At 36.8% G+C, this 24771-nt stretch overlaps 1 protein-coding gene and 1 pseudogene across 3 annotated transcripts in view; one reads left to right on the forward strand and one right to left on the reverse strand.

The window, feature by feature from the left end:
- The window catches only part of GRAMD1C (GRAM domain containing 1C), a 117291-nt gene that overhangs the window by 67456 nt on the left and 25064 nt on the right, over nt 1-24771 (forward strand). For 2 of the 3 annotated variants that reach the window (XM_040484546.1, XM_040484548.1), the window contains 4 exons: nt 6788-6906; nt 10410-10542; nt 13598-13760; nt 20245-20382. In XM_040484546.1, coding sequence (XP_040340480.1) covers nt 6788-6906; nt 10410-10542; nt 13598-13760; nt 20245-20382 — 553 coding nt within the window. Of the gene's footprint in view, nt 1-3124; nt 3442-6787; nt 6907-10409; nt 10543-13597; nt 13761-20244; nt 20383-24771 lie in introns of those variants that run through there. The other variant, XM_040484547.1, reaches the window with a different exon arrangement.
- Nucleotides 17650-17800, reverse strand: LOC121036579 (uncharacterized; annotated as a pseudogene).

Here is a 24771-nt window from a genome sequence, read left to right on the forward strand (position 1 = left end):
CACAGTTCATGAGTTCCAGCCCCGCATTGGTCTTGCTGCTGTCAGTGCAGAGCCTGCTTTGGATCCTCTCTCCTCCTCTCTCTCTCCCTACCTCTCTCTCTCTCTCTCTCAAAAATAAACATTTTAAAAATAAATAAAACAGTTGGTTGATTATATTAGTATGTATAAAGAACAAATATGTCAGTCTGAAGGGGGGTTGGCTGGACTTAGGACAGAAAAGTAGAGTTACAGAGGCCAACTGAGATCACTAGAGAAACGTACAGAGATGAATCATCAGTCCACACCAACATCACAGTTGGTCCTTTAAACTGTCTACCTTTGCTCTGATTCCATGCTTATCATGCAAATTTGTGATTAGTAATACCTGACTTAAAAGGTGTTGAGCACCCTGTGTGGCGGAATGAAAGATTTCCAGTGACTAGAAAGGACTGTCCCCCTGTTGTGCATTAGTGCATCTACCACTGACAGAGTATATGCAGTATGTGAGTGTGGCTTGTTAAAGTTAGCCACTCTGAGTGCAACTACAGGCCACTGACAGTGCTGGGGCCATTCTCCAAAAGGCGGTCAGTTTAGGAAGTTAATGTCAAATTCTGAGACCTTTTGGAAGAGTGTCATCCAGCCTTCTCCTGCAGACTCCTCAGTCTTGTCAAATCCCCTTATTCTTTCTTGTGCCTCTCCCCAGTGATCACTTGTTTTGGAATTCCTGTACTTGGAAATCTAGAAGTTTTCCAGTAATGCTATAAATCTGAGTACAACATTCAAACCTGCCTGGAAAAATAAGTGTAAAATTGCTGACTGTTTTAGTCACGTTTTCTATATAATAGCCTGGTAATGGAAAAGTATTTGTATTCCTATATTGTTCCCTCTGTTTTACCTTGTTGGTTAGCAGAACTCCTCCACCTGTTTTCCCTCAGTTGGTGAAGTGTACCTCCTTCTACCTGGTCACCCAAGCCAGAAACCTGGATGTATCCTTGTTCCTTACCTCTCCTTCCCCAACCATGTTGTGTTGTTCACCAGGGCCCTCATCATTTCTACCTTGAGCCATTACAATAGTCTCCTAAATATCTCTTTTTAACACTGTAATTTGTCCTTTAGATTGTTACCAAAGTGATAATGGTTTTAAAAGTGTATCTTTCAAAAAACAGGTTTGAACTTTTTACTTTTCTATGTGAAACCATTAGGTGGCTTTTTATATTTTAATTTTTTTAATGTTTATTTTTGAGAGAGAGAGAGAGAGAGAGACACCATGACTTGGGGAGGAGCAGAGAGAGAGAGAGAGAGAGGGCCAAAGGAGCTGAAGCAGACTGTGCACTGACAGCAGAGAACCCAGTGTGGGATTCAAACTCAGGAACCGCAAGATCATGACCTGAGCCAAAGTCTGATGTTTAACCCGACTGAGCCACCCAGGTGCCCTGGCTTTTCATATTTTAACAGAGTAAACCCTATATTCCTCAGCATGGCATGCAAAGCCCCTCATGCCCTGGCTGCTTCCCTCTTCCCCACTGACTCTTTCCTTCTCCCTTCTCTTCCTTCCGCACCCCCCCTTCCCTTCTTCCCCCTGCTAGTCTTGGTGAACTGGCTTGCCAGGCTGTTTCCTTGGCATGCTTGCACTTGCCATGGATGTTCTCCATGTACTTGATCTGTCAGCAACATTCCACACTAAGACACACTCCCTCCATTTTGAAGCACCTTCTTTCCTTGAATTCCATGACATCATTCCTTCTGGACTTCCCTCTTACCTGTCTGGTATTTCCTTCATTCTTTTTTTTGCTGGCCACTCCTTTGTGTGCCAGGCTTTCTTAGGGCTCAGTCTTAGGTTCTGTTTTCCCTTGTAAGCCTACTAAATTTACTGAATACTTACTGATGGTTTACTATAGGAATTTTTATATTTAGCATATAAGTATATATGATCTTAGTATATATGATCATTTACAGTATAGCTAAGATATATTTTTCTCATAGCAGTTTGGTTACCATAATAGAGTAAGGATATCTATCTATAATTGCAACCCATGAGAATTTCCATAACATGCCAAAAGCATTGATTTTTAGTGTACTGTATCCCCCATGTGTGCTTTCTTTGTTTGAGGGCGTGCTATTCTCCGGTGTTGCTCTGGTCCCTCATTCTGCTGTTGCATTAAATGATTAGGTTCTAGCAACGCCCCAAAAGGATATCCTTGCAGTTCATTGAGTAGCATTTGATGTTGTCTAACACCTTACTAAATTAAATGGAATACCTAGGTAGAAATTCGGGCAAGCTGTGATTTTTTATTTAGAGGAACATTTTTCTTCAGGAAAGAAATTGGAATTGGTAGATGAGACTCTCTGTGTGTTTATTGTATCCCAGGTCCCTGCCAGGAAATTATTCTGAAGAAAGTAAAAAATATTTTTAAAGGAAAGAACTATTGAGTAATGAGATGTAAACTTTTCAGTGATGAATGATGTGCCGAGGGCTTATTGGAATTGCTTGACCTGAATAGCTCACTCTTCTTGCCATTTCCTGGCATTCCATTTATAATACTCAAGAACTCAATCTTTGATAGTGATAAAGGGTTAATGTATGAGTCTGATGAGGTGCTACATCAATACTGAAGAAGTGGCATATGAAGAAGTAATAATGACATTGCTAGAAATGAATAGAAAGCGATAGCATGGAGGAAGAAATTTAGCCCTTGATATATTTAATCCTTAAAATGAGATTGACATAGTAATTGAGCATAATAAGCAAGATATTTTCATTTGCATTTTATTGTTTCTTTTTTTTTTTTTAAATTTTTTTTTCAACGTTTATTTATTTTTGGGACAGAGAGAGACAGAGCATGAACGGGGGAGGGGCAGAGAGAGAGGGAGACACAGAATGGGAAACAGGCTCCGAGCCATCAGCCCAGAGCCTGACGCGGGGCTTGAACTCACCGACCGCGAGATCGTGACCTGGCTGAAGTCGGACGCTTAACCGACTGCGCCACCCAGGCGCCCCAGCATTTTATTGTTTCTAATCTTCTGTGGAACAGAAGAAATTGAGAACTGTCCCTTTAATAAAACCCTGTTTACCTATCCTCTTCTAGTAGGAGTGGCTTAGGAACCTGTAGAGTGAGGTGTAACTACCAATTCTGCATTCTGACCTGCAACCTTGGAAAGAGTGCTGATACTACAAACCAGGAAGTGACAAATAATGTGCTTTGAACTCTGTAGGACTTGTCTTTCATAAGGAAAAGCCTCTCATAACAAAAAGAGAAGATTGAAACAGTGATTTTATGTAGTTGTCATTAAATATTGGGAACTCTGCTGCGGATAAAGACTTTGCAGAATACTTAGAATACAAAGCTTTCTGGGCCAGAAATTGATCTTCTGACTTTTGAGTCGTATCTGATTGCTGCTTGGTTCATCTTTATTTTGTTAAAGTAGCCTGCAGGCTGAACCAGGACTCTTCATTGTTTGCAGGTAGGTGGTCAGCCTTTGGTTAAAATTTAGGATGTTTTTTAAAACAACCTCTTTAGAAAATTATTGTTATTCAGAGAATTATGAATATCAGTCTGGGTATATGTTTTAATGTTTAAATATTCAACACGACTGTAAATAAATGACCACATTTTTGTCTTTTCTGATCAACTTTATGGAAAAACTTGTTTTTAACAAATGAGCAGATCTATAAAATGGTGAACTTAAAAAAAGATGGTGAATTAAATGAGTTCTATTTTGTTTTCCACTAATTTACATACATAGATACTTTATATATATACTTTATATTTTTATAAATTTATATTTATATATGTAAACATATACTTTATATATAAATACTTTATACTTTGTATAGAAGTTCCTATATATATATAAACTCAGAAATGAAAAAGTATATTGAAATTACCCTATTAACTATTCACATCTTGATAGTTTTTGATAACGTATTTAAAACATTCATGTAGTCAAATAAAATTGTGTTTTTATTGTTAATATTTTATGTCTAAGTTTCATGTCATTCAGTTGTAGGAAGTCACCTGAATATTTATAATTGTTTTATCTACTTCTTTTAGTCTGTTTTTGTAATAGTTTGATATTTATTATTTCAGAGAAGTTTTTATAACATAATCTTCCACAAGTATATTGAAATATTTCTTGTTTCTCTTTATAAAGTTAACCATCCACTTATGACACTAGAAGTATTTCAAAGATAATGTCTTTGAAAGATTGAGTTATTAGTATGAGCTAACTGCTGTACACAAACGGCTTTTTTGGAGTGGGAATCAGAAAAGAAATGTGTTAGGATCAAGAATCAAGTTCCTTAACTTTCTCTACCACTAGTGATCCTTTTTATTTTTCTTTTGTGGACACTAGTCTTCCAAAGACTTTGTCCACCAAGCAAATGGTATATAACTAAATAATAAAATCTTAGAACATTATTGTTTATTAGACAAACATTATTTGCAATGAGAGTTTCTTATGAGCCTGAATAACTGCTCTAGGCTAATGTAATTCAGCCTCAAAGGGGCCTGACATTTTACTTAGCTTGAATAACTTTATTGTAGGTAATTGTTTGGATACTTTTTATTTTTTGAAATATTGATAGTAATGTCTGAATTTTCATCAACTACTCTTGTGGAATCTTACCAGTCTGGGTATGGCAAATTGGAAACTAGTGGTCTAAAATGCAGAAGTTTTTTTCTTAATTTCTTCGAGGTTCTGTAAAATATAGTGAGGGTCATCTAGTGTAATGTAACAAAGATTCCATAGCCACTAGACATGGAGAAGAAACAAGGAGAAAGAAAAAAGAAAGTGGCATCTGTCAAGGGGAATATCAGGGAGGAATTTAAGGCATATATTTGGCCCCCTTAAATCTCCCTATATTTATCTCTATTTTCCAACTTAATTTTTTTTTTTACCCCAGTTAGGTCAATAAACTATTAACCGACTGCAAAATAGACATTACCTATGTTCTTTATGTATTTATTTTGTACTTGTGTGTTGGTTTCTCTCTCTCAAAATTTCCTCCTCTCTCCATTTTCCCCATTCATGTCCTTCCTTCAGCTCTGCTGAAGACATTTAGCCAATGTGAAGCCTTATCTGATCACGCTAATCCACAGTAATATTTCTTGCCTTTAGACTTTAAAAAAATCTTTTTTTACATTTATTTATTTTTGAGAGACAGAGAGACAGAGCATTAGTTGGAGAGGGATAGAGAGAGAGGGAGACACAGAATCTGAAGCAGGCTCCAGGCTCTGAGCTGTCAGCACAGAGCCTACGCAGGGCTCAAACTCACAAACCATGAGATCATGACCTGAACCGAAGTCAGACGCTTAACTGACTGAGCCACCCAGGCACCCTTGCCTTTAGACTTTTATAGTAAGTTGATTGTATCAGTACTTTAGTACTTAATATTATAGCCTGTCATATTTAACTTAAAGGTCTCCCATGGTTCTTCAACTATAAGTTGTTTGAGAACAAGGAGCTTAACTTGTATATATCATGTTTATTCTTAGCCATGTAGTGCAGTGATACATGTTTGGAGGTTCTAAATAAATATTTGCTAAATGAATGAGAAATAGTCTTGCCAACAGTTGCCTCAGGTGTTATGCTGCCTCCCTCTACTGTGCTTAATCATGTAATTAACCACCTAAAATGTTTCTAGAAATCAGACCATTGGTTATCTTATTATTATTGTTTTTGTTTTGCTCTACAGTGCATGCATGACTTTTTTGTTTTAGATGATTTTAACACTGATATGTTACCTATAAAGAAAGAACAAGATGGATTTTTTTATAAATGAATTAAAGGAAATACTCTGAATTCTATCCTGTTGCCTTTTATATTGTAGGAAAATATAACTTAAAATTTACTGATATATAAGGTGTTAAAAATGGTCAAAATATTCAGATACATTATGGATTAAGAGAATGGTTTTGAGTTGATGATCAGAACACTGAATGCTGATCCAGTGGTCATGGTAGACAGTTGGATTGTAGAATTTATTTATTTATTTATTTATTTATTGGGCTGTAGAATTTAAATTTCTTTTTTAAGAAAATTTCTTTTTTAATTTGAGAGGCAGAGAGAGACAAAGCACAAGTTGGGGAGGGGCAGAGAGAGAGGGAGACACAGAATCCAAAGCAGGCTCCAGGCTCTGAGATGTCAGCACAGAGCTGGAAGTGGGGCTTGAACTCATGAACCGGGAGATCATGACCTGAGCTGAAATCAGACGCTTAACCTACTGAGCCACTCAGGGGCCCCTGGATTGTAGAATTTAAATTGCAGATTAGTGATTGCCCAATAATACTATGAATAAATTATTTTATGAAGAGACAATTTGAAACCTCTTACTTCTCATTTAAGTAGTTATTATGTTATATACTTTAAAATCATCATTTTATCCACTCCCAGTATCAACCCTGTCAGGTAAGTTTTGTTAACCCGTTTTTAAAAAATGTTTATTTATTTATTTTGAGAAGGAGAGAGAGCACGGGCAGGGGAGGGGCAGAGAGAGAGAGAATACCAAGCAGGTTCCATGTTGTCAGTGCAGAGCCTGAGGTTGGACTCAGTCTCACTAACTGTGAGATCATAACCTGAGCCGAAATCAAGAGTAGGACGCTAAACCTATTGAGCCACCCAGGCACCCCTGTTAACCCATTTTTTATACATGCAGAAAACTGTCATTTGAAAAGGCCAAATAACTACCAAACTTTCACATTTAGAATCTGCACAACAGGTCATTTTGACCTCACAATTCATGTTTGAATCACTATGTTGTAGTATCTTATATTTTCCAATATTCAGTGTAATTTTTGTGTCATTTTAGAGCTTGACCAGACAGGAATTCTGGCAGCTGCTCCAGCAGAATTATGGTAATGAGCTAGGCTTAAATGCTGAAGAGATGGAAAACTTGTCTTTGTCAATCGAGGATACTGTGCAGCCAAGGTAGAGCAAAATGTTAACTATCACAACTTATTAATCATTAATTAAAGCAGAATTATTTTAGACTTTACCAATTTAGAATTTCTATTAAATTGTCCTTGGGTGGAATTTGCCTCTTTGGTCTTTGTAGTGGAATGAAGTGAAAGGTGAGGACATTGAATAGTTTGCCAAATTGGTAAGCAAATATAGGACATACAAGGAAATGTTAATTTTGTAACTCTGTTATCTAGGGTTTGCTTAAAGCATAGTTTTAGTAAAACTTTTTAATAAGGGTCTGAAGAAGTACCTAGTGACATCTCTGAGCTTGTAGATAACAATAAAATAAACTAGCTGGTAGGTATTTTGAGGAATACAAAGACGGTATGATGTTTCCTCAAGGAAACCCTAGCATAGTGCTTGACATGTAGTTGACACTCAATAAATACTGAATGCATTAATGAAAGGAGCTGATAGTACTATGGAGAATGCAAATACATATAATACAGGGTTGAAAATGACATAGGCCAAAAGGAGCAATAGATAATATGATAAATTCAGAGATGAGATTATTTTTGACTGATGGGGATTCTTTGGAAGAGTGGATATTTTTATTAACCTATACAAGTAAAAGTGCATTTTGTCCAATGGTAATTGAGGTCATAGCAATAAAAACAATTAAGGATAATACATTAAAATTCTATAGTAGACATTATAAATGATGGAAGCAAGTGAAAGAAGTGAGTTACCCAAGACCACGTATTGTACAATCCATTTATGTGAAACGGAATCCAGAATGAGCACATCTATAGAGACAGAAAGTAGATTAGTATTTACCAAGGGCTGGGAGGAAGGGAGAATGGGGAGTGATTACTAACAGGCACAGGATTTCTTTTTGTTGATGAACATGCTCTAAACCTAGATAGTGGTTGTGGCTGTACAACTCTATAAACCACTGTATTGTACACATTAAATGGGGTGAATTTTATGGAATGTGAGTTATATCTTAATAAAACTCTTAAAAATTCTATAGCAAGTTAAAAATGGAAATCTTTCAGAAGTCTCAGTATGTTTACAGTTTTTTTTTCTTCTATTTAGGTAGTCTTCTAGTTATGCTGATCCTCTTTATACTGTTTCAGCTCAGCATCAATATTTTAGACTTTTTTACGTGGTTGCACATGCATATTTTATTAGTTTTCTGTAAAGTTAAAAATTTCCATTGTACTACTCTCCTTGTAAAGTTTACTAGTGTCTCTTAGGTACTGGCGCTGGATAGAAAAACAGTTGACATAATGCAGAGAGCCTTGGGTTATGGTAAAGAAGATCTGGATTCTTGTCTGGACTTGGCCACCAAGTATCTGCACAACCTCAAGCAAATCTCTTAGCCTTTCAGATACTCACTTTACCCATCTCTGAAATGAGGTAGTTAAACTAGATAATTTCCAAGGTCCCTGCCAACTCAAGGAGTTTCTTGTGAAGAAGAGAATATTTTTTTTATTAAAAACATTTTTTTTAATTTTATTTTTTTTAATTTACATCCAAGTTAGTTAGCATATAATGCAGCAATGATTTCAGGAGTAGATTCCTTAATGCCCCTTACCCATTTAGCCCATCCCCCCTCCCACAGCCCCTCCCGTAGCCCTCAGTTTGTTCTCCATATTTATGAGTCTCTTCGGTTTTGTCCCCTTCTCTGTTTTTATATTATTTTTGTTTCCCTTCCCTTATGTTCATCTGTTTTGGTTCTTAACTTAGCATAATACTCTCCAGTTCCATCCACGTAGTTGCAAATGGCAAGATTTCATTCTTTTTGATTGCTGAGTAATACTCCATTGTATACATCTTCTTTATCCATTCATCCATCGATGGACATTTGGGCTCTTTCCATACTTTGGCTATTGTTGATAGTGCTGCTATAAACACAGGGGTGCATGTGTCCCTTTGAAACAGCACACCTGTATCCTGTGGATAAATGCCTAGTAATGCAATTGCTGGGTTGTAGGGTAGTTCTATTTTTAGTTTTTTGAGGAACCTCCATACTGTTTTCCAGAATGGCTGCACCAGCTTGTATTCCCATAAAAAAGTTTTTTTTAAATGTTCATTTATTTTTGAGACAGAGAGAGAGCATGAGTGGGGGGAGGGGCAGAGAGAGAGGGAGACAGAATCTAAAGCAGGCTCCAGGCTCCAAGCTGTCAGCACAGAACCCAATGTGGGGCTTGAACCCACGAACCGTGAGATCATGTCCCGAGCCCAGGTCAGACGCTCAACAGACTGAACCACCCAGGCACCCGAGAATAAATATTTTTGACCAAGTGCTTTATACACTGTAAGTTCTAGCTTTTTGAGGTCACCAGAAAACTTTCTTCTAGCAATTGAGTGCTTTCTCAGAGAGAATGTGGCCAGATTCTTATTTCCTCTTCTCTTCCTTTTCCCTTTCTTCCTATTTCCAAAAGAAGTGTATCTGTCTCAAACCTTTATTTCCTCAGCTGTTCCACTTTCTTTGTCTTCATTTTCAATCTCTCCATCACTCTCTCTCCTCCTTTTTCCTTTCTGTATTTCTCCACAACTCACTCCCATCCTTAAAATCCTCAGATGCAGACACTCAGCTGCTGGGCTAGTCTCAAAGGGCCATTTTTCTTGTTGGGTCCCCCTCAGTCTTGCCATTCTGCCTAGCTAGGAGTGACTTGGTGGCAGACCTAAGTATTATTTGGGTGGGGTAGAATAGGGATGAAAGGCCCTTTGGCTTTTCTGTTCCTTCCTCAGGATAATCTAGCTAAAGATGTTAGGCTGCTACTTTATTTTAGAAGAGCTTTAAGTATCTAGCAATGATTACATAGGAATAATAATTGCTCAATAAGTTCAAGGCCTGAAAATTAGATCAGTTGTACTTCTTTTATATTTAATAGATTTTCCTTTCTTTATGCTCCTCCCAGAAAGAGGAAAAGCAAGTCCCAGGACATTTGTTGTAATCATGTTCCTATGACCATTTGAAAGCTGTTCCTTAAACCTGGTTCTTAGGAACAAGAAGAACAAGAAAAGGGGCATGGACTGATCAATGGGGTCTGTGCTCAGACATCAGGAGCACCCCCTTCTGGGAGGGAGTCACCACCTCAGCTGGAACTGAGTCAGAAGAAAGGAAATCCAGAGCTGCCTCCTGGTGCTGACTGGCATCCAACCCAAACATCTAGTCTGTACCTTTCAAAGCTTTGTGGCAGTCCCCAACTGAAATTCAAACAAGCTATAATATTCATTGGGTTACTTGCTGTTATTGCCGCTGGTATTTGGTTAATTTTTAAATGGGTTCTGACATTTATAATGTCTCATATGAGCACATCTTATTTTCAGAAATAAAGTCATTTGCAGGTGGTTTAAGAAGATGGTCTTGTTATAAGTAGGACTTATTTGTTACATTACAAAAAACCATTTGTTGTCAAAATGCTGTATAATAGAGAAGACCTCAGTAGGGAGACTAAATCACTTATTTGTATGAAATTGATCTTGGTTATATTTCTATAATGATGTGTTTCTTATAGAAGTCCAGGAAGAAGCAGCTTGGATGATTGTGGGGCGAGAGATGAAAAATTTTCCAAGTCCATCAGTTTTACACGAGAATCAGTTAATCGTGTTTCAGAGACAGAGTCAATTGATGGAAATTCACCGAAAGGGGTTAGTGTATGATATCCCTTTTAAAATATATCTGATGCTGTCATGTGATCATCATAATGTAAGATCAAATAAAAACAAAGTGTACAAAATTTTTAAAGTTTAGGACGTCAGGCTGCTCCTTTATTTTAAGAAAAAGGTTTTAAGTCTTTAAGTAACCGAGGTTATATGGGAATAATACATTGTTCTGTTCAGAGCTGGATATGGTGCAAAACTACCAGACAGCTCCCTGAGCATCTGTCTATAAGGGGGATAGGCATCATTAAAAATAAAATATGATAGAGAAATTCGTAGTTAGCAGAATTTTTCTCAGGGTAACTGGTGTGTGGTGAAAAGAATTTGTTTTGAAGGGGGAGATGAGAACCCTGAGTAGCATGCTTGAGTAACAGTAAATGCTTTGTAAGCTGACTATGAAAGCAGGCACATCTGGTTAATTACTAGTTAGTTTCTTCCTTTATTTTTTCAAATATCATTATAAGCCCATTGTTCCCTCCCCCATTATTTATTTTTTTTTTAATACTCAGTTTGTCTCCTCTGGCAACAGGAGCCCCTTCAGGTGGGCTCCTTTGTGTTTTAGAAATGATCAATAATCTTTGATGGCTTCCTTTCTTTCTGGCACAACAACATGTCCTAGGCACACTTTGTACACTTACTGTCCCAGACTTAGTATTAACCGTTTTCCTAATGGGCCATTGTTCTTAGTGAAGAATGGTATTTGGAGACCGCACTCTAAGCGCTGAAAGTGCTCCTACTATAGAGCTTTCATTCTGCTGACTGGGGATGTAAGTCTGGGGCCAAAGCTGAATTTCTTGGTTTAAAGCAGAGCTTTGGTTTCAAATTCTGCCTCTGCCACTTGCTACCTGAATGCCCTTAAATGTTAACTTAATTACTTAACATTTCTATGCTTTGGTTTTCTCAACTGTAAGATGAGGACTATAATACTCCACAGGGGTTTTTTTATAAGGATGACATGAATTAATATATGTGAAATTGCATTAAACAATCCCTATTACACATTAAGTATTCAATAACCATAAGCTATTATAATTGAGGGTGAATCTACATGTGGCCAGCAATGGGCCTTTTCTAATTTCTCCCATGGAGCTCTCAGCATCTCCTGTGAATAAATTTGGGGAAACTTTGAATAGAATGTGTAAAGGCCACCAAGTTATCACCTTGTTTTGGGCATCATTCATCTATTTCAGTCAGATTTTGTGTTGTGAATTTCTTGTAAAAGTATTTATATAGAGACCCTTAGGAACTTACTACTGTAGTAAGGGAGGTGATTCTGGATGCTAATCTTTTTGTATGTTCTCATGGAGAAAACCAAACCACTCAAATTTGGGGAGGTAACAGGACAGGAGGTCTCTTGCAGTCTCCTGATCCTTTTATAAAAGTCTGACTTTGAGGATTGGATTCTCAAAATTACTAATCTTGAGTCTTTCTTACAACCTTCTTGACATTGTCTTCTGTACCCGCTCTTAGAATAGTTAATCCATTGGTTCTTCCTTCTAGTTTTGTCCCTGAGGGAGGTCATATTTCATTTAAGGAAAGGGAATGGAATGTAGAGGAAGATTTTAATGTTTTAAGATTGGTCATACATTCATTGTCATTTTCAGGTTATGGGATACAATATAGTTCAGTCCTTTTTTTTTTTTTTTTTTTGCATTCAAGAACAGTATGATGAGATAGATTCTCATATGGCAACAAATATCATATGTCACTAACTTTGTTTCCTTTTTACTTGTAAGAAAGTTGGAAATAACAAAAAGTGAGAAATAACATTTTTTTCTAAGATGAAATAGGTCTTTCTTAAGTTATAAAATTAATATTCTTTGTAAAAATTCAGGAAATATAGAAAAGAACACAAATAAAAACTGTTCAAATGTCCCATGAAAAGATAGTGACTGTTACTTTTCCTACAAGTATTTGTCTATATTCCTTATAATAGGAGCCATACCTTAATTAGAAAGAACAGGAGAAATATGTGTGTAAACTTACTCAGTATCTGCTAAAGAGGCTCTGGATCAGCTAAGTAGGCATGTTGCTTTGCAGTGTGGAACTCCCAAATAAATCAAGTCTCAATTTTAGCAGTAATCTCTGCTTGAAGAATGAGTTCTCTGATGAGGGTAGTTTAATCCTTTCACAAATTGTGTCCTGGGTCCCAGTTGTTATTCTGTTCTCTGAGTGGCCAATAGAAACCCGTATCCTCCCTGGAGTTTCACTGCTACTCAAAGATCTGGGGCAGGAAGTGTAAGGATTACAGATATGCTTCTTTCAATGCAAGAAAGTACTTTGCTATGTAGTTGATATTTTTTATGCTGGTCTATTAAACCTAATTTTAATACTATTCTACTTGAATACTAACATAGCAATAGCATTCATACTTTAATGCCTAACATTAAATTTATTATAGAAACGACATCTCTTGATTAAACCATTCTCAGAAAGTATAGATAGCATCATATATGGAATATATTTTAATGCCCAATCCCTTAGTTCTTTAACAGCAAAGCCAACTGTGTTCTTAGGAGTTTGCTGTGAAATTGTTTCCTGTTGAATGAACCTCTTTCCTCCACTGTACTCTTATGTGACTCTTATTCTCTTTATTTGCTTTCTCTTTCCCCTGTAGTTTCTGGTCTTGAGAATGGGGGAGTTCTCTTCCTTGAGATGATGGGGCAGGTATTGTCTGGGGATACTAATCGGGTTTGACTCCTCCCTCCCTTGCCCACTTTAAAGAATCTACTGCTCTATTATTGTTGTTCTCTGCTCCCCTTTCCCTTCTGCTCAAGTGATTCACGTGATGTTGACTGTGAGTTCTTCTTATATGATGTTCTTCTTAAATTTATTGTTCAGTACTGTGTCAGAAGATGATTTCAGAATATATTATCATATATTATTGTTTACCAATATTTATGGACTGTATTGGAAATGTGATGCAAACATAACAAACACATTTTCCAAAGAGCTGTATTTCCAAGGGTCTTTATTATTAAAGATCTCACTTTAAAATCTAAGCCAATAATCTGTTTTTTAAACTGGATTGTTTTCCTTTTAGGGGTTAAGGAAAGAGGAACCCCCAAGTGAGAAACAGATCAAAAAGAGTCCTTTACTAACTTCAGAGAAGAGGTTAAGTAGAGTACCATCAAAATCACTGGACTTGAATAAAAATGAGTATCTTTCTCTGGACAAAAGCAGCACTTCAGATTCTGTTGATGAAGGTAAAGAATTTCTTATAAATTTTAATAACATTTCAGTTATGTCTCTTAATGTTTATCTTTGTATTGGGTAAGGGCAGTTTGAGAATTTATTCACATTCTCACTCTATAAAAAACCAAAGGAATGGTGGGAGTTGATAGAAAATAGGGGAAAGAAGCTGCCAGATCTAACCCATCTCCACTTTTCAGAAGCCTGGGTTGTGAGGATTTCCATCACATTTAGCTATTAAAATTCCAAGCCGGAAGTCAATGGAGATGGAGCAGTAGCAATGGAAAAGCAAACCTGAATAAAAATCTGCATGGTGTTACAGACACCATAATTGTACTTTCTTTTGACTACCAAAAAAAAAAAAAAAAAAGAAGAAGGAAAAAGAGAGAGATGCAAAAGTAGAGAATATAATAAAAATAAAACCCAGCTGCTTAAAGGAAATTTTATAGAAAATCATGTTCTACTTTCTCTAAGTTAATACTGAAAACCTGGGGCTTGTCATACTTACTAAGTGGGCATTTTAAGGAATCTTTCTTTTTTTTTTTTTTCACTGTAAGATTGTTGACATCTGAAGTCAGTGGGGAGACATTGGGAAAGATACCAAGTAGTGGCTACTTTCCACTTTCAGGAAAGGGTACAAAGCCAGTGGATTTTACTGTATCTGCTTTCTATCTGGCAATGCTCAGAATATCGGGAATGGGGACATTATAGTGGTTTCGATCTGTAGGACATGACTGTATTTGCTAGTTCAGTTACTATTCAGATTAGACCTGGTATGGGATCTCCTGAAGTCTTTCACTGTAAGTGAAAAACAAATCCATGAAAACCAAAACTAAATCCAAGTCAAATCTAAAATCAAATCCAAATCCAAAAGCAAACCAAGACCCAATCTCTGAAAACCAAATCCAAATCAAGTTAGACTTTGGTTTGGGAATACTGTAGTAAGTATCTTTAATGAAAACTAAATCCATGATCTTGAAAATGTAAATAAAAATTCAGTAGTTCCTAAAAATCATAGAATGCATTTGGACAGTTGTTGAGTTCTTTTGAAAACATAGTTGAGAGTTTTTTTTAAGAGGATTGAGCTCCATGAATGACTAGACTCTCTTAGTGTCCTTACCATTCATGCTCTGGTGTGCTGCAGTGTGTATGAATTAGTAATCTGCCTGACTGAACCTCTGACTTTAGGAAGACCTACTCTGGCACCCAGTGGCCAGATAGGTAAGTGACACCAAAACAATTTTTCCCCCTCTTCTTTCTCACCTGCTCTTTTATAAGAATGGTCCTCAAAAAGAAGCTTCCTTATTGGTCCTAAAAAATTAACATTAATGATAAGTTACATAAGGGATAATATATCTCATAGAAGTTGTGTTCATATCTAGAAATAAAGAATAACAGCAGTGTAGTTGCTGTATTGCATGTTAGCCCTGGTCACATTTCCTTCTTGCTGATGTCCCTTTAAAGACTGGTTTTACAGCAGTAAGACTTTACATGTAACATTTAACCTTCTTTTGTGGAGGTTTTCTTTAAGGTGCACGTAATGACTTTTTCCTTATTAGATAACAAATCAAGTACTTCTGTTGCTTCCCCTAAGTAGATTTCAAGATTTCAGGCTTATCATAAGTGGCTATTATAAGGAATCTATTTTTTATTTTCTGGAAGTTGTGACCTTATGAAGATACTTGAAATCAGTGAAGGGGGGAAAATAAGAAAGGTCAAAAGAAGAAAACCATCCCAGGAAATCTGTGTGTGGGTTTAGGGAGAGTTAGGTAGATGGCAGAGTATTCTAAACCAAACATCATCTTATTTAAAATCATAGTATTTTGATCTACCATTGTAAGCAGTCTGAGTGAGAAAATGAGAGGATTTCCTTTTTTTCTCTCTTCTGCCACCTACAGATTGTAATCTTTGGGAGAGTACCATTTTGAAGGAGAGACTCTTTCTAGACTCATGTATCCTCATGAGATATCTTACAGAGGGGCCTGAAACTAGTGTGCTCCCTTTGATGTGGATTTTAACTGAAGCCCATATAGGAAAAGTTAGCCTAGAATCTGCTTTGACTCGTTCTTTTTTTAATGTTCTTATGCTATGGTAGGCCACCCACCAAGATTGAAGGGAGCCTTTTTAGGGATATTTCTGTACTTCCAGAAATGGGTTCTGGGCTGCCACAATGCTGAGCATTGTGTTTTAATCTGTTAAGCCATATATGAACTTGAAAATTTGATATATAATATTTCATAGAATAAGCTGTAGAAGAACCTTGTTTATCTAGAGTGCTGTTGCTGATAGGCTTTCTGCAGCTTATTAACTACATGCTCAGTTTTGGGTAGGAGTGCAGAGAATTTGAGAAGATGCTAGGAGTTTCCTGGCAGATGAAGATGAGTTGACACAATGTATCCACATCTATAAGTATAATGAAATTGTGGCTGCATTTTTGGCTAAAATAACATTTCTGTTGCTATCAGGGTTTACTTCTTTCACCTGCCCTGCTCTATGCGTGTCACGGATAGTCTGTGAAACATCTGCCCCAGGAGGTAGAGCCTTGAGTGGAAGCTGACAAACTGGCTGATGTCATGAGATACCAGGGCTGTGTCATGACAGAATTAAGTTTAGTTTTAATTGCTTAGATCGGAACTTGGTGTGACAGGGTGCCCTAACCAAAGTCACTTATGTTGAGAATGGAAGCTAAGTGAGGCAAAGATTAGGCTGGGGGAGGGGCACATAAGAATAACAAAATTAGAATCCATGATCTACAGCTGACAGACCAAGATGAATTGGAAACTCATGCAAAGAAAAATAGGAATCAGATATCAGGTGATGCTAATTAATAAAGGTGAGGACAAGTAAGCCTCTGGGGAAAGCAGAGGAAAAAGCCATGAAATAGTCTAGCACATCAGGGAAGCACCATGAGACTAAACCAGGTAACCCTGACATAGTTACCTGAGGCAGGTTTTTAAACAACACTCTCAAATTGAACTTGGTTTTTCACATGTAAAGAAAGCCCTCAAACTATGTCAAGAAGACAGCAGGTCACCAGTTTTTAAGAAGATACAGGATAGAACAAATTGTGCGTCCTTAGTTACTTAATTAAACTCCAAATCTGCTTTTCTTGCATACCTATCTGGTACATTTTTCGTGAACTCTCAAAACACTGTCCACATAGGGTTTTAGTTCCATTCATGCCCATGTCCCTCTCATATTTATTTATCTGACTCACTTTTCCCATCCTTTCCACTGGCTACTTTCAAACTGATAGATTTGAATATTTTCAATTCAAGAGATGTTTCTTCTTTATTGGAAATAGTAACCTGCTCTCAAGTTGAGCGCTGTTCCCTTCCCTACTTGAAATACCACTTGCTAGTTTCATATGTCACAGCAATATCACTGGTGATCTTACTTGGATAGGAGGCTTTAAAGTACTGTGAATGTCATACATAAATAATCCCAGATGGAAATAGTTTATTTCAGGTTCTTACTTCCTTGAATTAATTTCCATACAAAAGGTATTAATTTCTAATAGTAATACCACAAATTCCATTTTGTCAGTCATAATATAGAATAATTGATCAACTAATTGAGTTTAAATGAAATATGAAAATGTAATATTTATGTGAGTATAGTTTGTTTCCTTCATAAATGTGAATAGGAAACTTACTTTTGAAAAATTACAGTTTAAGAGTTCCTTAGAGAAATGACTGCTTCTAGGGCTGAGGTGGGGAATATGCAAAATGAGGCTGGAGTTTCTTGTAAGGCCAGAAGTAAAGAAATGCTTCAAAAAAAAAAGAGGTGTATCAAAAGGGCATAGGAGTCAACCTGAAAGAGCTCCTAATGGCCAAAGTAAAAAAAAAAAAATTGAGCAACAAAATATATAATGATAGTATTGGATTATAACCTAAAGTATAAAATAACTATTCATGAGTCCATACTGATACAAATAATCAAATAAATATGTAAATGGGGGACAAAACACAAGCCTTCCTTACAGCGTTTCAAATAATATACATACATACTCCCCCTTCTACACTTGATCTTAGCCAAAAGGCCGAGAAGCGATCATACTCCCCCTTCTAGAAAGTGGAGCTTAATTCTCTTTCCCTTGAGCATGGGCTGAGCTTGGTGACGCATTTCTAACAAACAGAATATGGAAAGGTAAAAATGGTAACTTTACAGAGGAGGAGCCTGCCAGACACCACCGTAACCAAATGATCAAGGTTACCATTATCATAACTCATGCTGATACCCTGGATCCCCTGAGTTTGATGAGAAGGGGACTTCACCTTTGTGGGTGTTCTTCACCAAATCCACAACCCCAGTACAATCATGAAAAAACAGATGAACCCAAATTGAAGGACATTCTACAAAATACCTGACCAGAGTTCTTCAAGTGTGTAAGGCCATTAAAAAACAAGGAAAGAGTGAGGGACTATCACAACTGGAGGAGACAAGGGAGATAAAACAATGAAATGCAGTGTGGTATTTTGGATTGGATCTTTGTACAAAAAAAGGACATTACTGGAAAAGGGTAACAATAACACCGAGCTTCATTGATTGTAAATCTAAAATTATTCCGAAATAAAAAGTTAAAAAATATGGTTGCAAAATGGAAGTCCTATAAATAAAAATTGACCGTAAGATACTTTTTTTAAAGCACTTTCAGTAGTCATTCATTCAGAAATAGTTATTTAACACTTTTATGTGCCAAATACATAATGTATATAGGTGTTTAAAACTGACATAGCCCCTACTCAGATGGAACTTAGAGTCTTATGCAGGAGAGAGGCAATAAACAAGTCAACAGGCCAGTAAAGATAATAATTACAATTCAGGATAAGTTCATGAAGGAAATGAACAGGATTAATAGAATCATCTATACTTGTTTGTTTTCTTTGTGAATATATCAGTAATTTTTTCAATGAACATACATTCTATTTCAGAAAAAGCTATTTCTCAAGCCTAATTGGGAAGTTATCTCAGAAAACCTTAGCATATTACGTAGTTTCAGTGATTTATTTCTCTATGGAAGGAGCCATTATTTGAAATTTCTGTGACTAGCTTTTGCCTACACAAAGTATTGTTGCAGGGAGAAGGTAAATCAATATCCGTCTGATATCCCTAAGTTCTTTGCACCTGTAGCAAAATAGAGAAACACAAATCATTTGATGAGGGAGAAAAAGGAATAGTTGGGGTGAAGGCAGAACTAGAAGAGTTTTTCTGATTCTTGAACTACTGCCTTTTGCTTGACCGGATTGCTTCCCATGGCTTAATATTGACAGATGGCCTACACAGACAGTTGTCAGAGCATGAGATCTGTAATATGGGGGGCTTTTGTCACAGTTTTTATTCTGTATTGATGGAGCGTAATCCTTGAAATAATAAATAATCCTAGTCCTGAAATCATTAAAATTTCGTATGGATTGCTTTACTCTATTTCCTTTATCAGATTCTTACTCCTAGCTGTCTTTTTTTTTTTTTTTAATTTCCTTTTTGATTCTTTTAAGTTAAACTCCTGGCAATAAAATAGAGGTTAAGTTTGTGTTGCCCTGGAGCTGTAGTGAATTCAAATTCCATTTCAGTCACTCACTAGCCATGGAGCTTTGGCAATTCTCTCTCATTGCCTCAGTTTCCTCATCTATACAATGAAGGTGATGATAATACCACTCATCTCACAGGATTGCTGCGAGGATAAGATGAATGGGTACTTGTAAGGTGCTTAGTACAATGCCTGATATATGGTAAGCACCATATAAGCATGGGCTACTTTATATAATGTTTCCAGGGAATATGAGGAGAGGTGAGCAGATATTGCTTCTTCATTTGCTACTGGTAGTTTTCAACATCATCATCATTATCAGGTTCCCAGAAAAATTAAATATTCCACTGGGCTCTACTTAGCTTTGAAGAATACTTTTCAGAAGGATTTCTTAGTTCTCTTAACGTATGGTATTGAGAATAGGTTGTGAATACGATAAGACTTGTCTTGGGGCAGGTGGCTTTAAGTCAGGTTTGAAACGTTATTCAGGCTACCAAGTTGGTGAGTGCAGCAGATATTAGAGCCACTCGTGACTTAATATCTATTGAATGTATGACCATTCAGAAATAGGACCTGCTAATTGCTGTGGTAGATACATCCCTATATGTCCCAGTATTAACCTTACCATTTTTGAAGTATTCTTTTGAGTGATGTAGTACAAGAGTTTGATATTATTCAGGTTAAATATTTTTATATCTTTAGGGTTTTGATGACTGAAATATTGATAATATATGGTTTAATTAAATATATATTATGTATAATTATATACAGTACATATGTATATAATGCCAATTTAGAGTTTTAATAGTGTTTTGGAATGTGCTGATCATTGTAATCACATTTAAAAACCATTTTGTGCCAAAACAAACAAACAAAAACGAAATCTTGAAATTACCATTCCTTAGTTTCTTCCCTTTCAGTCCTGTGTTTTTTGTTGTTGTTGTTTCCTTTTGCTGTTGTTTCCCCAGAAAATATGCCTGAGAAAGATCTTCATGGAAGACTTTATATCAACCGTGTTTTTCATATCAGTGCTGAGAGAATGTTTGAATTGCTCTTCACCAGTTCACGCTTCATGCAGAGATTTGCCGATTCTAGAAATATAATAGGTTGGTTTTGTGTTTAATGATAAATTTGGGAGAATTGTATTATCCTTTAAGAGTTAAGCCTATATAAATTAATTTATGTTGTCAGGGGGAAAATTAGACTTTGATTTTATTTTGGTGATAGATAAACTAATATTTAAGCGTTTTGGTTAAATTTACATGTGAGCAGTGTAGTTGTTCAATTAGTCAGATCCTACCTACAATGAGGTTAAAACCCTTTGAAAACTAAAACCCTATATATTTATTAATGTACCAGTTCAGTTATTTGAACCTAATTTAAAAGGATTCTGTTGCAGAACAGTTGGATTTTAGTAGGGTGTAAATTGGTACAATCACTTTGCAAAATGGTTTGGCAGTAAGCTGAACATAAAAATTCTCTATGACTCACCAATTCTACTAGTAGGTATGTGTATTCTGAATGACATGTACTACAGTGTTCATAGCAGCATTATTAATAATGGTCCCAAAACAAAACAGCCCAGATACCCACCAGTAATATATGGTGGGTATGGATAATAGAATGGATAGACAAATTGTGTATGTTCACACGAAAGATTACTATACTAGCAATGAAAAAAAAAAAAAACAAACAAATCGTTGCTACTTGTAACAATATCAATAAATCTCACAGATATAATGTTAAGCAAAAGAAGCCAGACACAGAAGAGTACATACTTTGATTTCTTTATATAAAGTTCAAAAACAGGCACAACTAATTTATGGACATAGAATCAGCATAGTATTTGCTGTGTGGAGAATTGGGCAGGTAAAGAGTGGGAGGGAACTTTTGGGATGTTGGTAAAGTCTATCTTGATCTGGTACACATGTGTGTTTTCTTTGTGTAAATTCATGGAGCTAGATGTACACTTGAGATTGCAATGGTTATGGTATATCTCAATGAAAATACCAAAAAAAAAAAAAATAGTCCAGTTAGGAAATTAGTTAGACTCATAAAAAGGATTGCACTGATTATGTGTTAAAAGTTCTGGGGCGCCTGGGTGGCGCAGTCGGTTAAGCGTCCGACTTCAGCCAGGTCACGATCTCCCGGTCCGTGAGTTCGAGCCCCGCGTCGGGCTCTGGGCTGATGGCTCAGAGCCTGGAGCCTGTTTCCGATTCTGTGTCTCCCTCTCTCTCTGCCCCTCCCCCATTCATGCTCTGTCTCTCTCTGTCCCCAAAAAAATAAATAAAAGTTGAAAAAAAAAAAAAGTTCTATTTTGCTAAACATCTCAAATAAGCTTATAGTTTGAAACTGAATTTATCCTAAATATCAAAAAATATTTTATAAACCTTGGGAGCTCATGGTTTAGATTGCTATAAAACATTATAAAACAGCAGCAGCAGAGATTCATGTAAGTTTAATCATTTGACATAGTCAAAGAGAAAGTTATTCTACAGTCAGTTTTAAATATAGTTTATAATTGAGCCACTTTATTAACCATTAGATATTATTCTTTTATTTGAAACTTCTATGTATTCATAGATTATATCATTGATATGGATTCTAGATACAAAAAATAATTTATTCTTTTTTTTATTTATATATGAAATTTATTGTCAAATTGGTTTCCATACAACACCCAGTGCTCATCCCAAAAGGTGCCCTCCTCAATACCCATCACCCACCCTCTCCTCCCTCCCACCCCCCATCAACCCTCAGTTTGCTCTCAGATCTCAACAGTCTCTTATGCTTTGGCTCTCTCCCACTCTAACCTCTTTTTTTTTTTTTTCCTTCCCCTCCCCCATGGGTTCCTGTTAAGTTTCTCAGAATCCACATAAGAGTGAAACCATATGGTATCTGTCTTTCTCTGTATGGCTTATTTCACTTAGCATCACACTCTCCAGTTCCATCCACGTTGCTACAAAAGGCCATGTTTCATTTTTTCTCATTGCCACATAGTATTCCATAGTGTATATAAACCACAATTTCTTTATCCATTCATCAGTTGATGGACATTTAGGCTCTTTCCATAATTTGGCTATTGTTGAGAGTGCTGCTATGAACATTGGGGTACAAGTGCCCCTATGCATCAGTACTCCTGTGTCCCTTGGATAAATTCCTAGCAGTGCTATTGCTGGGTCATAGGGTAGGTCTATTTTTAATTTTCTGAGGAACCTCCACACTGCTTTCCAGAGCGGCTGCACCAATTTGCATTCCCACCAACAGTGCAAGAGGGTTCCCGTTTCTCCACATCCTCTCCAGCATCTATAGTCTCCTGATTTGTTCATTTTGGCCACTCTGACTGGCGTGAGGTGATACCTGAGTGTGGTTTTGATTTGTATTTCCCTGATAAGGAGCGACGCTGAACATCTTTTCATGTGCCTGTTGGCCATCCGGATGTCTTCTTTAGAGAAGTGTCTATTCATGTTTTCTGCCCATTTCTTCACTGGGTTATTTGCTTTTCGGGTGTGGAGTTTGGTGAGCTCTTTATAGATTTTGGATACTAGCCCTTTGTCCGATATGTCATTTGCAAATATCTTTTCCCATTCCGTTGGTTGCCTTTTGGTTTTGTTGGTTGTTTCCTTTGCTGTGCAGAAGCTTTTTATCTTCATAAGGTCCCAGTAATTCACTTTTGCTTTTAATTCCCTTGCCTTTGGGGATGTGTCGAGTAAGAGATTGCTACGGCTGAGGTCAGAGAGGTCTTTTCCTGCTTTCTCCTCTAAGGTTTTGATGGTTTCCTGTCTCACATTCAGGTCCTTGATCCATTTTGAGTTTATTTTTGTGAATGGTGTGAGAAAGTGGTCTAGTTTCAACCTTCTGCATGTTGCTGTCCAGTTCTCCCAGCACCATTTGTTAAAGAGACTGTCTTTTTTCCATTGGATGTTCTTTCCTGCTTTGTCAAAGATGAGTTGGCCATACGTTTGTGGGTCTAGTTCTGGGGTTTCTATTCTATTCCATTGGTCTATGTGTCTGTTTTTGTGCCAATACCATGCTGTCTTGATGATGACAGCTTTGTAGTAGAGGCTAAAGTCTGGGATTGTGATGCCTCCTGCTTTGGTCTTCTTCTTCAAAATTACTTGGGCTATTCGGGGGCTTTTGTGGTTCCATATGAATTTTAGGATTGCTTGTTCTAGTTTCGAGAAGAATGCTGGTGCAATTTTGATTGGGATTGCATTGAATGTGTAGATAGCTTTGGGTAGTATTGACATTTTGACAATATTTATTCTTCCAATCCATGAGCAGGGAATGTCTTTCCATTTCTTTAAATCTTCTTCAATTACCTTCATAAGCTTTCTATAGTTTTCAGCATACAGATCCTTTACATCTTTGGTTAGATTTATTCCTAGGTATTTTATGCTTCTTGGTGCAATTGTGAATGGGATCAGTTTCTTTACTTGTCTTTCTGTTGCTTCATTGTTAGTGTATAAGAATGCAACTGATTTCTGTACATTGATTTTGTATCCTGCAACTTTGCTGAATTCATGTATCAGTTCTAGCAGACTTTTGGTGGAGTCTGTCGGATTTTCCATGTATAATATCATGTCATCTGCAAAAAGCGAAAGCTTGACTTCATCTTTGCCAATTTGGATGCCTTTGATTTCCTTTTGTTGTCTGATTGCTGATGCTAGAACTTCCAGCACTATGTTAAACAACAGTGGTGAGAGTGGGCATCCCTATCGTGTTCCTGATCTCAGGGAAAAAGCTCTCAGTTTTTCCCCGTTGAGGATGATGTTAGCTGTGGGCTTTTCATAAATGGCTTTTATGATCTTTAAGTATGTTCCTTCTATCCCGACTTTCTCAAGGGTTTTTATTAAGAAAGGGTGCTGGATTTTGTCAAAGGCCTTTTCTGCATCGATTGACAGGATCATATGGTTCTTCTCTTTTTTTTTGTTAATGTGATGTATCACGCTGATTGATTTGCGAATGTTGAACCAGCCCTGCATCCCAGGAATGAATCCCACTTGATCATGGTGAATAATTCTTTTTATATGCCGTTGAATTCGATTTGCTAGTATCTTATTGAGAATTTTTGCATCCATATTCATCAGGGATATTGGCCTGTAGTTCTCTTTTTTTACTGGGTCTCTGTCTGGTTTAGGAATCAAAGTAATACTGGCTTCATAGAATGAGTCTGGAAGTTTTCCTTCCCTTTCTATTTCTTGGAATAGCTTGAGAAGGATAGGTATTATCTCTGCTTTAAACGTCTGGTAGAACTCCCCTGGGAAGCCATCTGGTCCTGGACTCTTATTTGTTGGGAGGTTTTTGATAAACGATTCAATTTCTTCGCTGGTTATGGGTCTGTTCAAGCTTTCTATTTCCTCCTGATTGAGTTTTGGAAGAGTGTGGGTGTTCAGGAATTTGTCCATTTCTTCCAGGTTGTCCAATTTGTTGGCATATAATTTTTCATAGTATTCCCTGATAATTGTTTGTATCTCTGAGGGATTGGTTGTAAT

The sequence above is a fragment of the Herpailurus yagouaroundi genome, unplaced genomic scaffold, assembly GCF_014898765.1.
Source record: "Herpailurus yagouaroundi ecotype Mexico unplaced genomic scaffold, PumYag 162, whole genome shotgun sequence".
Taxonomy (NCBI): Eukaryota; Metazoa; Chordata; class Mammalia; order Carnivora; family Felidae; genus Herpailurus; species Herpailurus yagouaroundi.